The sequence below is a fragment of the Octopus sinensis genome, linkage group LG29 (assembly GCF_006345805.1).
Source record: "Octopus sinensis linkage group LG29, ASM634580v1, whole genome shotgun sequence".
NCBI lineage: Eukaryota > Metazoa > Mollusca > Cephalopoda > Octopoda > Octopodidae > Octopus > Octopus sinensis.
In genome coordinates, this window is record NC_043025.1 from 7,029,445 (window position 1) to 7,043,987 (window position 14,543).

The 14,543-nt window shown below is 38.0% G+C and overlaps 1 protein-coding gene and 1 long non-coding RNA gene across 2 annotated transcripts in view; both read right to left on the reverse strand.

Moving 5' to 3' along the window:
- LOC115226006 (protein polybromo-1) overlaps window positions 1–14,543 on the reverse strand; it is a 115,543-nt gene that overhangs the window by 96,762 nt on the left and 4,238 nt on the right. The window contains exon 2 of the mRNA XM_036514796.1: window positions 4,519–4,752. Coding sequence (XP_036370689.1) covers window positions 4,519–4,629 — 111 coding nt within the window. The 5' untranslated portion in view covers window positions 4,630–4,752. The remainder of the gene's footprint in view (window positions 1–4,518; window positions 4,753–14,543) is intronic.
- LOC118768463 lies at window positions 1,097–1,527 on the reverse strand. The gene is made up of 2 exons (XR_005004320.1): window positions 1,445–1,527; window positions 1,097–1,219 (listed from the first exon to the last, which is right to left on the reverse strand). It is a non-coding gene; the product is annotated as an uncharacterized LOC118768463 (long non-coding RNA).

The window sequence follows — 14,543 nt, forward strand, 5'->3', positions numbered from 1 at the left end:
TATATATATGACACATATACATACATGAACATATGCACACATATACATACATGCACACATACACATATGCACACATATATACAAATACATGCACATACACAATAACACGCATATATACAAAAATACACAATAACACACACATAGATACATACATATGCAAAAACACATACATACACAGACACACTAACACACATACATGAACACATACACACATATACAGGTGTACGAGGGTGAGTTAGAAAGTGACGCAAATTAAAATTGCATTACTTCCTGACTCGCCATCAAGGTGGGGAGGTAGAAGCTACCTGCCCAGGTGTGGTACAGTGGGACTGGGCCCAAGACCACATGATTGGGCAAACAAGCTTCGTAGCATACATCATCATCATCATCATCATTTAGCGTCCGTTTTCCATGCTGCCATGGGTTGGACGGTTCAACTGGGGTCTGGGAAGCCAGAAGGCTTCATCAGGCCCAGTCAGATCTGGCAGTGTTTCTACGGCTGGATGCCCTTCCTAACGCCAACCACTCCGTGAGTGTAGTGGGTGCTTTTTACGTGCCACCCGCACAGGTGCCAGACAGAGCTGGCAAACGGCCACGAACGGATGGTGCTTTTACGTGTCACCGGCACAGGGGCCAGGCAAGGCTGGCACACACAACAATCAAGTACATAGGTACAAAACCAAGGTGGAGAAATAGCAGATGAACACTAAAAGTAGACTACAATGTTATCGAGGCTGAAAAGCCATCACAAGCTGTTATTCAGAGTTTCATCTAGCTCAGGAGTTCTCAACCATTTTTCATCTATGGACCCCTTTGATTACTATTTTATTCTGGTGAACCCCCATAGTCATTTGATGCTTAACCCTTTAGTATTTAAACCGGCCATATCCGGCCAAAATATTTAATCTGTTTTATGTTCAAACTGACCAGATCCAGGCTCTCACACCTACCCTACAATGTTATTCTACATTAAGTAATTACACCATCAAGATCTTGAAGATATGAGATAATGCACGATTAATTCAAATCAATGGGAATCAATAAGCATTATGTTTGATAGAATAATCAGAACACTAAAGGGTTAAAAACTAGTTTCATAGAAACTTCTTTCAAAATTCCTATTTTGTTTTTCACACATTAACTTGTGTAGGTTGAACAATGTAAAATGTTAGAGAAAGAAACCCAGCTCTTTCTTGCAATACAAAACCAATACATACACCTAAAGCAGGGGTTCTCAACCATTTCTTATCTATGGACCCCCTTTGATTATTATTTTATTCTGGTGGACCCTAATAGCCATTCGATGCTTCAAAACTAGTTTTATAGAAACTTCTTTCAAAATTCCTATTTTGTTTTCCACACATTAACTTGTGTAGGTTGAACAATGGAAAATATTAGGGAAAGAACCCAGCTCTTTCTTGCAATACAAAACCAATACATACACCTAAAGCAGGGGTTCTCAACCATTTCTTATCTATGGACCCCCTTTGATTATTATTTTATTCTGGTGGACCCTAATAGCCATTCGATGCTTCAAAACTAGTTTTATAGAAACTTCTTTCAAAATTCCTATTTTGTTTTCCACACATTAACTTGTGTAGGTTGAACAATGGAAAATATTAGGGAAAAAAACCCAGTTGTTTCTTGCGATACAGACCAATACATACATATAAAGCAGCAGGGGTTCTCAACTATTTTTTTTTTTACTTACGGGGCCCCTTTGATCACTATTCTATTCTGGTGGACCCCCATAGCCATTAAATGTTTAAAAACTAGTTTAATAGAAACGTCTTTTAAAATTTTTTTTCAGGGGCCGATAAAATACTATTGTGAATCCCCAATTTACTAGTTTGTTGCATGGCCCCCAAAAAATCTGATATGGGCCCTCAGGGGCTATATGGACCCCGGCTGAGAATCACTGATCTAACTGATTATCAGAACAAAGCTTACTTTCAGAACAATAAAATGGTTTATATATGTTCACAAATGGTGCAATGATGGATGGACATTAGTCTCTTGTAGTCCGAGAAAGACAATGACTTTGAAATTTCTTGCTTAACAACCTGCACAAATGATGATGCCCTTCTCTTGGGGTAACCATCATGCTTGCTGGATGCCTGTATCCCTGGAGATTACATCAGGGTAGGAGAGTGTGCACCCTCTGGTATCGCGAGTAGATGGCTTCCAGAGGAGAAGAGTAGAAATTACTTCTTTTTCAGCTCTACAACAATGTCCAGCAAACTGGACTTTCCTACCTTTCACAAGAGATGACACAGGTGGTAGTTTCCCATATATTTGTACTTTGGTTGGATGACGCTTCCATGAGAGATTTTGAGTTCTCATAAGGAGGCGAGTGTAGGTTCCATCCAACCGCCTCTGAAGCTTCTTTGATAACGTCCAGGTTTCTGAGCCATATAGTAGAATTGGGGTAACCAAGTATTTCTCTTCCTAATGCCAACCACTGTTGAGCTGAGTGAAATCGCAGTTGTGGCTGATGTCTGTACCATCTCACTGGCACCTGTGCTTGTGGCATGTAAAAAGCAGTGTTCAAGCGTTGGGCCTCATTGGGGGCAGTGAAAGGTGACTGAGACCTTTGGCAATATACTGTGCTTGTGTAGACCTGTTAAGCCAGGTGAGATTGAAGTCATGGCCGATGTTGGTGTCAGGTCAATGGAACCCGTGCTAGTGGCATGTAAAAAGCATCTACTACACTCACGGAGTGGTTGGCATTAGGAAGGGCATCCAGCTGTAGAAACCTTGCAAAATCAGATCAGAACCTGGCGGAGCTTACCAGTTTTCAGTCAAACCTATTTCTTTATTACCCACAAGGGGCTAAACATAGAGGGGACAAACAAGGACAGACATAGGTATTAAGTCGATCACATCAATCCCAGTGCGTAACTGGTACTTTATTTATCGACCCCGAAAGGATGAAAGGTAAAGTCGACCTCGGCGGAATTTGAACTCAGAACGTAACGGCAGCCGAAATACCTATTTCTTTATTACCCACAAGGGGCTAAACATAGAGGGGACAAACAAGGACAGACATAGGTATTAAGTCGATTACATCGATCCCAGTGCGTAACTGGTACTTTATTTATCGACCCCGAAAGGATGAAAGGTAAAGTCGACCTCGTCGGAATTTGAACTCAGAACGTAACAGCAGCCGAAATACCTATTTCTTTATTACCCACAAGGGGCTAAACATAGAGGGGACAAACAAGGACAGACATAGGTATTAAGTCGATTACATCGACCCCAGTGCGTAACTGGTACTTTATTTATCGACCCCAAAAAAACTCAGAACGTAACGACAGACGAAATACCGCTGAGCATTTCGCCCAGCGCGCTAACGTTTCTGCCAGCTCGCCACCTTTCAGTCATACCGTCCAACCCATGCCAGCATGGAAAACAGACATTAGATGATGATGATGATGATGATGATGATGATTTACAGCGTGCACTGGGTGTTTTTTTATGTGGCACCACCAGCAACCACCATAGCTTCTTTTAACATGGCAGCAGCACTGGTGCTTTTCACATGGCACCGGCAGGGTTGCCAAGTAGCTTGCAAGACAAAGATCTCTCAGCTGAGAGAGGGAGTGGAACAAAGACAAGATTCTATAAAACTGTCCTATGAAGAAAAGCTGAGGATGCTCGACCTTTATTCTCTAGAAAAACGCCGCCGCCGTGGTGATCTCATTCTCGCCCACATCATAAGCGGAAAGTGTAACCTCTCGAAAGAGCTGTTCTTCACTCCTGCTCCAGAGCGTCGGCTGTGGGGTCATTCCGAAAAGCTCTACCTGCGATGATTTCATCTCAATCGAAGGAGAGGATCTTTCTCCGTCCAGGTTGCGGATCCATGGAATAAGCTGCCGGACGAGATATTGAAGATGCCGACGACCGCTCGGTTCAAAGTCTCTCTTGACCAGAAATGGCCTGAACTCTTTGCATGAACACCCTCCCTGTACATAACTCCATGTCCCCCTACATGGCCTTGCTTTTTGCTTTCTGAGCCAAAAAATTAACTTAACTTAACATACATACATACATACACACATTACATACATCATAAGCGGAAAGTGTAACCTCTCGAAAGAGCTGTTCTTCACTCCTGCCCCAGAGCTTCGGCTGCGGGGTCACTCCGAAAAGCTCTACCTGCAACGATTTCATCTCAATCGAAGGAGAGGAGCTTTCTCCGTCCGGGTTGCGGATCCGTGGAACAAGCTGCCAGACAAGATGGTGAAGATGCCGACGACCGCTTTTGTTCAAAGCCTCCCTTGACCTCAAGTGGCCTGAACTCTTTACATGAACACCACCCTGTACTTAACTCCATGTCCCCCTACATGGCCTTGCTATTTGCTTTTGAGCCAAATTAACTAACTAACTAACTAGTCTTCAAACAAAGAATGGCTATGGGGACCCAGCAGAATAAAATGGTCATCAAATAGAAAAAACAGTAGAGAACCCCTGGATTAAACAAACCAAAGTACAAGGAACAAAGAGGATATTACTTACGGGATCATAAGGGGCTTTCTTCTTCTTCTTATTGGGAACTGGAGTTGAGAGATCAGAGTCCTCGTTTTTGTTGTCCACATTTTGGGTCGGCCGTTTTCTTTTACTTGGCATTTTTGTTTCTTGTGTCCTTCACTTCTGTATCACAATTCTGTTTTGTTTTTGGAGGTTTTTTGGGGTTTTTTTTTTTTAAATATAACTTACTATAATTACAGTTAATTAAGTTAATTTAAAGATCTGAAACGAAAGAAGGTAAAAAGAAAAAGGTAAAGCAATATAAAGAATTATGTCTCATTTTATTCAAAGTATTTTTAGGTTTATAGTCAAGATAAGGTTTGCCCCCAACTGTAATGGCTTCAGGTTCAATGCCACAGCATGGCACCTTGGGCAAGTGTCTTCTACTATGGTTCCTATGTAACCAAAATCTTGTGAGTAGATTTGATAGAAAAAATATATATATACTCTTTTACTTGTTTCAGTCATTTGACTGCGGCCATGCTGGAGCACCGCCTTTAGTCGAACAAATCGACCCCGGGATTTATTCTTTGTAAGCCCAGTACTTATTCCATCGGTCTCTTTTGCCGAACCGCTAAGTGACGGCGACGTAAACACACCAGCATCGGTTGTCAAACACAGACACACAAACATATATATATATACATATATACGACGGGCTTCTTTCAGTTTCCGTCTAACAAATCCACTCTCAAGGCTTTGGTCGGCTAGAGGCTATAGTAGAAGACACTTGCCCAAGATGCCACGCAGTGGGACTGAACCCGGAACCATGTGGTTGGTCAGCAAGCTAATTACCACACAGCCACTCCTATGCCTATATATATATTACGATAGAATCTATAGGCAATTTAAGTTGAATTGACTCTTGACCATGGGCTGAAACAGCTGTAAGGAGCAGTTTATTTGTATTATTTATATTTTTATACTACATATTGATGTATATTGTTTTGTTTGCTTTTGATGATCCCATTTGTATAATTAATAAATAATGTAAAATTGTAATATCCCTAAGTTGATAATCGAAATGAATTTGTTTCTCCATTTTCTTATTTGTATATATATATACTAGCAGTATCGCCCGGTGTTGCTCGGGTTTGTAAGGGAAATAACTATATAAGCATTTTTAGTGAGTTATAGCCAAAAAATAGCAAAAAAATGCATTAAAAATGGAATAAAAAATGATGGTAATTTTGGTGTCTTCAAGCCATGAAGTCGTTCTTCTAAAAGAACGCTGGTCTCCTTGACAATGCTTTACAACGTTGATTTCCTTACACTCCCTTCCCCACAGCTTCACGAGGGAGGGAAGAAGGGGGAGAAGCAACACAGGTGCAGGTGTGACCATGGACGGCAACTCCGCCGCCATTGACACACGAAAAAATATGCATTCAAATGGAATAAAAAATTATGTTAAATTATTTTTAAAATCGTAGACTCATCGTAGACGCGTGCTAATAGCCAGACGGGCTCGATATGAATCACGACTATAAGATACCCGAATTTGGTTAAACTGCACCGCAAAATGTGGGAGTAGTTAGGAATCTAAATCGAAGGGGACAGACACTCACACAACTACAGTTTTATATATATATAGATATCACATGATCACGTGACCGACCAGTCCATCAGATGTAGTTACACATCGCTGGTCACAATGCGTTTGCATTGTTTTAGCCTTCGAATGACGCCACCCCGCTGGCTAAGCAAGCAGGCCAACAGAAGAAAGAGTGGGAGAAAGAGTACAGCAGGGATCACCACCCCCTGCCGGAGCTTTGTGGAGCTTTTAGGTGTTTTCGCTCAATAAACACTCACAACACCTGGTCTGGGAATCGAAACCGCGATCCTGCGACCGCGAGTCCGCTGCCCTAACCACTGGGCCATTGCGCCTCCACATATATATATATACACACACACATAGACGTAAGCATAGCTGTGTGCTAAGTAGCTTGCTTCCCAACCACATGGTTGCAGGTTCAGTTCTGTGTGGCACCTTGGGCAAGTGACTTCTACTATAGCCTTAAGGTGACCAAAACCTTGTGAGTGGATTTGGTAGATGGAAACTGAAAGAAGCCCATCAAATATGTGTGTGCGTGTGTGTCTGTGTCCCCGCCTCCGTCGCTTAACAACTAATGTTGCTGTGTTTACATCCCTGTTACCTAGCAGTTCGGCAAATCACAGCCATCTTACCGTCATAAAGAAAGGACACTTTAGATACTCTTTACTTGTTTCAGTCATTTGACTGCGGCCATGCTGGAGCACCGCCTTTAGTCGAGCAAATCGACCCCGGGACTCATTCTTTGTAAGCCCAGTACTTATTCTATCGGTCTCCTTTGCAAAACCGCTAAGTGACGGGGATGTAAACACACCAGCATCGATTGTCAAGCAATGCTATGGGGATAAAAACAGACACACAAACACACACACACACACACACACACATATATATATATATTATATATATATATATATATATATAATATATGTATATACAGCAGGCTTCTTTCAGTTTCCATCTACCAAATCCACTCAGAAGGCATTGGTTGGCCCGGGGCTATAGCAGAAGACACTTGCACAAGATGCCACGCAGTGGGACTGAACCCAGAACCATGTGGTTGGTAAGCAAGCTACTTACCACACAGCCACTCCTGCGCCTATAAAGATATTTAATGGAATGATGATGCACCAAAAAGCGGTCCATTGCTGGGGTTTAAAAAAAAAATTCAGACTGAATATTTTACTCTGATTCGAAAAATTCGAAAAAGAGTGGAACTTTTAGGATTTATGGGGTGCTGTGGGGGTGGGTCAAAAAACTTTTTTTCTCCAGTCGTATGAATTCCCATGTGTAGAAGACAAATTCACAAAAATTTTCTGAAAATTCCAAAAAAAGTATAAAATTTATGAGGGGTTCTATGGGGTGCTTTAACCAGAATTCCACCCAAAAGCGTTCCATCCGTGACGATCCTGTCTTGTTTTCAGACATAATGTATCTAGGACTACATTATTTACGTCCCCGTCACTTAGCGGTTCGGCAAAAGAGACCGATAGAATAAGTACTGGGCTTACAAAAGAATAAGTCCCGGGGTCGATTTGCTCGACTAAAGGCGGTGCTCCAGCATGGCCGCAGTCAAATGACTGAAACAAGTAAAAGAGAAAAGAGAATAGGACAAACGATATTGAAAAACATCAATACATGCCAGTGACAAAGAAATGAGGAAGGTATCAGGTAGTCGTGGGACGTGTTAAAAATAACTAAATCGCCCTTAAATCACACAAAATTTTTGCCCCATAATCGTATGAATTCCCGTGTACAGAACACAAATTCGGAAGAATTTTCTGAAAATTCCAACAAATAAAAAAAATGATGAGGGGTTATATTGGGTGCATAAACCAAAACCCTGCCCACTTCTGATCAATCAGGACTGACCCGGAGCAAAACAATAAAGAACTTCACGCGGTTGTTTCAATCTGCTAGAAATAGCGAAATCAACCACCAAATTACACTATTTTCTGGACAGTACGTAATATACTCTGAGCAAAAACAAAAACATGATGGTCACGGCGAGAAAGGCGAGAAAACCAGATGCGTACGGATCTTTTCACTTTGACCGGTGAAAAGATCCTAATTTTTTTTGTTTGCCATATTGCTAATCTCCGTATTTTTCCACGTAGATTGAAAAAAAAAAATTCGAAAAAAGTTAAAAATTAAAAAATAGATGGGTGGGGAGAATTTAAAATTTTCTAATTGCAGAAATTGAAGAAAAAGAAACAACAAATATCTTTAAAACTATACAATTTTCTCAATAAAGCCAAGAGAAAAAAGATGTTTTATAAACACATTATACCAGTATACGAAGTTTAGAAGTGTTTAGTTACGTGGAAATTATTTTTAAAAACTGCCGTTCAAACCGAAAAGATTCTAAACCTAATCTGTTTCTTAAACAAGGGACATATTCATACGGCACAGAATGTTTTCACCTCAATAGACATCAGTGATTGGTTGAAATTGCAGAAAAAAAAACAACAAATATCTTACAAACTATAGAATTTCCTGAATAAAGTCAAGAGAAAAAGATGTTTTATAAACACATTCTACCAGTGTACGAAGTTTAAAATTTTTTAGTTACGTGGAAATTATTTTAAAAAACTGCCGTTCAAACCGAAAAGATCCCTGTTTCTTAAACGAGGGACATATTCATACGGCAAAGAATGTTTTCACCTCAATAGACATCAGTGATTGGTTGAAATTGCAGAAATTGAAGAAAAAAACAACAAATATCTTAGAAACCATAGAATTTTCTCAATAAAGCCAAGAGAAAAAGATGTTTTATAAACACATTCTACCAGTATACGAAGTTTAAAAGTGTTTAGTTACGTGGAAATTATTTTTAAAAAACTGCCGGTCAAACCGAAAAGATCCCACTGGTTTAATCCCACTCCTTTATAATTAATCAATTAGTTTTATGTACCCAAAAATTATCAAATCCGCTCGCATTTCTATCGTACGAAGCAACATTTTATACTTGTCCAACATTATTTTTTTTTCCTCTGCCGAGTAATCGGGAGGTGCAATGGCCCAGTGGTTAGGGCAGCGGACTCGCGGTCGTAGGAACGCGGTTTCGATTCCCAGACCGGGCGTTGTGAGTGTTTATTGAGCGAAAACACCTAAAGCTCCACGAGGCTCCGGCAGGGGATGGTGGTGATCCCTGCTGTACTCTTTCACCACAACTTTCTCTCACTCTTACTTCCTGTTTCTGTTGTACCTGTATTTCAAAGGGCCGGCCTTGTCACTCTCTGTGTCACGCTGAATATCCCCGAGAACTACGTTAAGGGTACACGTGTCTGTGGAGTGCTCAGCCACTTACACGTTAATTTCACGAGCAGGCTGTTCCGTTGATTCGGATCAACCGGAACCCTCGTCGTCGCAACCGACGGAGTGCTTCCAATCGGTTAATTGTCCCAAATTTTGGTTTTCATATATGTTCAATACACCTTTTTTTGTTTTACCCCTATTAAAATTTGGGGGAGGGGTAAATCTAATAATAACCCTGCCAAAACTCCCTCTAATCATACTTTTAATGCCATTAAAACAAAGGCGTACTGAAAAATAAAACAGGGTGGTCATAAATGGATTGCCTTTGCTTTCTGTGCTGGAGCCTAAACACAACACCACATCACATAACAGGTGCAACGAAGGAACTAAATATGAAGGTGCGACGTTCCAAATGCTAGAAATAGCAACCAAATCACCCCCACCAAATCTGAACTTGGTGTCAGAAAAAAAAGCCCTTAAATAACTTGATTTTGGCGATCTTTCGTCTCTAGTAGACCTTTCCGTCGATTTCCGTAATTTTTTTTTTTTTTCTACATATGGGCTTGCGGGAACTTTTGAAGTAATATACATACATATACACATACACCGAAAGGAGACCACTATGTGGTCATTCGAAATGCTAGAAATAGCAGCCACAATTCACTCAAATTGCAGTCTGACGTCTAGCAAATGAAGAATGTAAACAGGCGGGACGGTCACGGCTGGAAATACAGATGATGAACAAAAACAAAGCCCGGGCTCTGAGCTTTGCTGCATAGATACCACTACGTAATTACCTAAAATGCTAGAAATAGCAGTTAAGCCTCCCTCAAATCTCAACCCTTAGACAACCTTGAATTTTTTTTTTAATGGAATGGTCACGGTTGGAAATATAGATTAAGGAGACCACTATGTGGTCATTCGAAATGCTAGAAATAGCAGCCACAATTCACTCAAATTGCAATCTGACGTCTAGCAAATGAGCCCCTTAGACAATCTTGATACTTTTTTTTTTTAAACAGGTGGGACGGTCACGGCTGGAAATACAGATGATGAACAAAGACAAAGCCCGGGCTCTGAGCTTTGCTTCATCGATACCACTACGTAATTACCTAAAATGCTAGAAATAGCAGTTAAGCCTACCTCAAATCTCAACCCTTAGACAACCTTGAATTTTTTTTTTAATGGAATGGTCACGGTTGGAAATATAGATTAAGGAGACCACTATGTGGTCATTCGAAATGCTAGAAATAAGAGCCAAGTCTTAAAAATCACAATCTGGTGTCTAAAAAAAGGCAAATGAAAAATGTAAGACAGCCCTTGTACATAATTATTTTAATAGACGGCGGGATGGTCACGGTTGGAAATATACATGATAAAAAACAATAATAATGCTCGAACTCTGAGCTTCGCTACTGCATAGAGACCACTATGTGGTCATTCAAAATGCTAGAAATAATAGTCGAGTTTCCTTCAAATCACTAGAGACCACTATGTGGTCATTCAAAATGCTAGAAATAATAGTCGAATTTCCTTCAAATCACTAGAGACCACTATGTGGTCATTCAAAATGCTAGAAATAATAGTCGAGTTTCCTTCAAATCACTAGAGACCACTATGTGGTCATTCAAAATGCTAGAAATAATAGTCGAATTTCCTTCAAATCACTAGAGACCACTATGTGGTCATTCAAAATGCTAGAAATAATAGTCGAATTTCCTTCAAATCACTAGAGACCACTATGTGGTCATTCAAAATGCTAGAAATAATAGTCGAGTTTCCTTCAAATCACTACCGCGCGTCTAAAAACACTTATCTTTTATCGTGTTTCAGTAAGTAGACTACGGCCATGAAGAATTTTGATCGGAATCGATTCCAGCACTTATTCTATCGATCTCTTTGCCAAACCGTTAAGTTAAGGTGGCGTAAGTTTTTTTTAAAAGGGACGGTCACAAATGGAAATATAGATGATGAAAAGACATAATGCTCAGGCTCTGAGCTTAGCTGTTGCACGGAGAACAGTTGTTCAAAATGTTAGAAATAGCAGCCAAGTGTCCTTCAAATCACAACTGCACGTCTTAAGACATCCTTAGGTAACATGAATTTTTTAAATAGATGGGACAGTCACGGCAAAGAAAATATAAATGATAATAAACAAAGAGGCAATCTTTCGTCTCTAGTAGACCTTTCCGTCGATTTCCGTAAAATTTTTTTTTTTTTTACATATGGGCTTGCGGCAACTTTTGAAGTAATGAGAGCGAAAGAGACTAAGAGAAAGCGATTGTATGACGAGGGAAGTTCTTTTGAAGTTACCGTGCATGGGAAGCATTGATGTACATGTGTGTGTGTGTGTGTTTGATGGGGTGTGTGAGACAGACAGTATGTTGTGTAAGTGAAGTGCTTCTGTTAGTGTGTGTGAAGAGACAGAGTAATGTGTGAAAGAAAGAGATAACTGAAATTTTTTACTCGGTGTATGTGTATATGTATGTATGCATGTATATGTGTATATGTATGTATATTACTTCAAAAGTTCCCGCAAGCCCATATGTAAAAAAAAAAAATTTTTTACGGAAATCGACGGAAAGGTCTATTAGAGACGAAAGATCTCCAACAAAGACATAATGCAAACGCATTAACCGTGACCACAATAAAATGCTAAGCGTGCAATTGTGTGCACTGAACTGCAGATAAATGCACACAGAGAAGGGATCTACTCGCAGCACCATCATCACCTTTATATATATATATATATATATATATATATATATATATATATATATATATATATATATATTGGAAGGTTTGGAGATGATATACAGGTATTATATATTAGAAGAAATGAGGTACTCAGAAGATCGGATGGTTCATATTTACAGATATTTATTTATATATTACATTTTTTACATATATATATCATATCATTCAGATTATTGGCGCTTTCTCCCATTCCAGTGGGGTTTTCAAATCAAATTTTGATCGGAGAAATCGATTCCAGCACTTATTCTATCGATTTCTTTGCCAAACCGTTAAGTTAAGGTGGCGTAAGTTTTGATTTGAAAACCCCCACTGCAATGGGGGAAAGCGCTAATAATCTGAATGATATGATATATATATATATATAATGTAATATATAAATAATATCTATAAATATGACCATCCGATCTTCTGATTACCTCATTTCTTCTAATATATATATATATATATATATATATATATATATATATATATATATATATATATATATATCTATATATATATATATATATATATATATATATATATATTGTGACACTTGTGAAGACCTGTTGAGGCAAGTGAAAATCAAATCAAAAAAAATCAAACAAAATCAAAATAGATGACATCAATGGAATTTGTATCTTTGTGGTACCAGTGCCGGTGGCACACGAGAAAACCATCCGAACGTGGCCGTAGCCAGTGCCGCACCGACTGGCCTCCATGCTGTGGGCACGTAACAATCACCATCCGATCGTGGCCGATCGCCAGCCCCATCTGGCACCTGTGTCGGTGGCACATAAAAACACCATCCGAGCGTGGCCGTTCGCCAGCCTCGTCTGGCACCTGTGTCGGTGGCACATAAAAGCACCCACTACACTCACGGAGTGGTTGGCGTTAGGAAGGGCATCCAGCTGTAGAAACACTGCCAGATCTGACTGGCCTGGTGCAGCCTTCGGGCTCCCCAGACCCCAGTTGAACCGTCCAACCCATGCTAGCATAGAAAGCGGACGTTAAATGATGATGATGATGATGATATAGAATGGGAGAAAGCGCTAATACATGATCTAAGTTATATGATGTATAAAAAATGTAATATACAAATAAATATCTGTAAATATAAACCATCCGATTTTCTGAGTACCTCATTTCTTCTAATATATGTATATATATATATATATATAATATATATATAATATATATATATATATATGGTTTTGGGATTTGGTTTACAAGATTCTTATATGAGTTCGTGTGTTGAAGCATATTGTTGTCTGAGGAGAGTCATTTTCTTATTGTACCTTATAATGTAACACACACACAGGTAACATTTCCATTTATTTCTTATTTTTATTTTCTAAAATTGTCGTTGCGTCTTGCAACCTTTTCAATAGTCTTGATTCTGGATTCCTTTTTTTTAAGTGTTAAATAATAAGGCACTAAAAGAGAATGACTCTCCCCAGACACAACAGAGTATATATATATATATATATAATATATACACATATATAAACATATATATATACACATATATACACACATATATATACATATATATACACACATATATATACATATATATACATATATATACACACATATATATACATATATATACACACATATATATACATATATATACACACATATATATACATATATATACATATATATACACATATATACACATATATATACACATATATATACACATATATACATACATATATACATACATACATATATACATACATATATATACACATATATACATACATATATATACACATATATATACACATATATATACACATATATATACACATATATATACATATATATACACATACATATATATACACATATATATAGACATATACATATATATACACATATATACACATATATATATGCATATATATACACATATATATATGCATATATATACACATATATATACACATATATATATATGCATATATATACACACATATATATATATGCATATATATACACACATATATATATGCATATATATACACACATATATATATGCATATATATACACATATATATATATGCATATATATACACACATATATATATGCATATATATACACATATATATATATGCATATATATACACATATATATATATGCATATATATACACATATATATATATGCATATATATACACATATATATATATGCATATATATACACATATATATATGCATATATATACACATATATATACACGCATATATATACACATATATATACACGCATATATATATATGCATATATATACACATATATATATGCATATATATACACATATATATGCATATATATACACATATATATGCATATATATACACATATATATATATGCATACATATACACATATATATATATGCATACATATACACATATATATATATGCATACATATACACATATATATATATG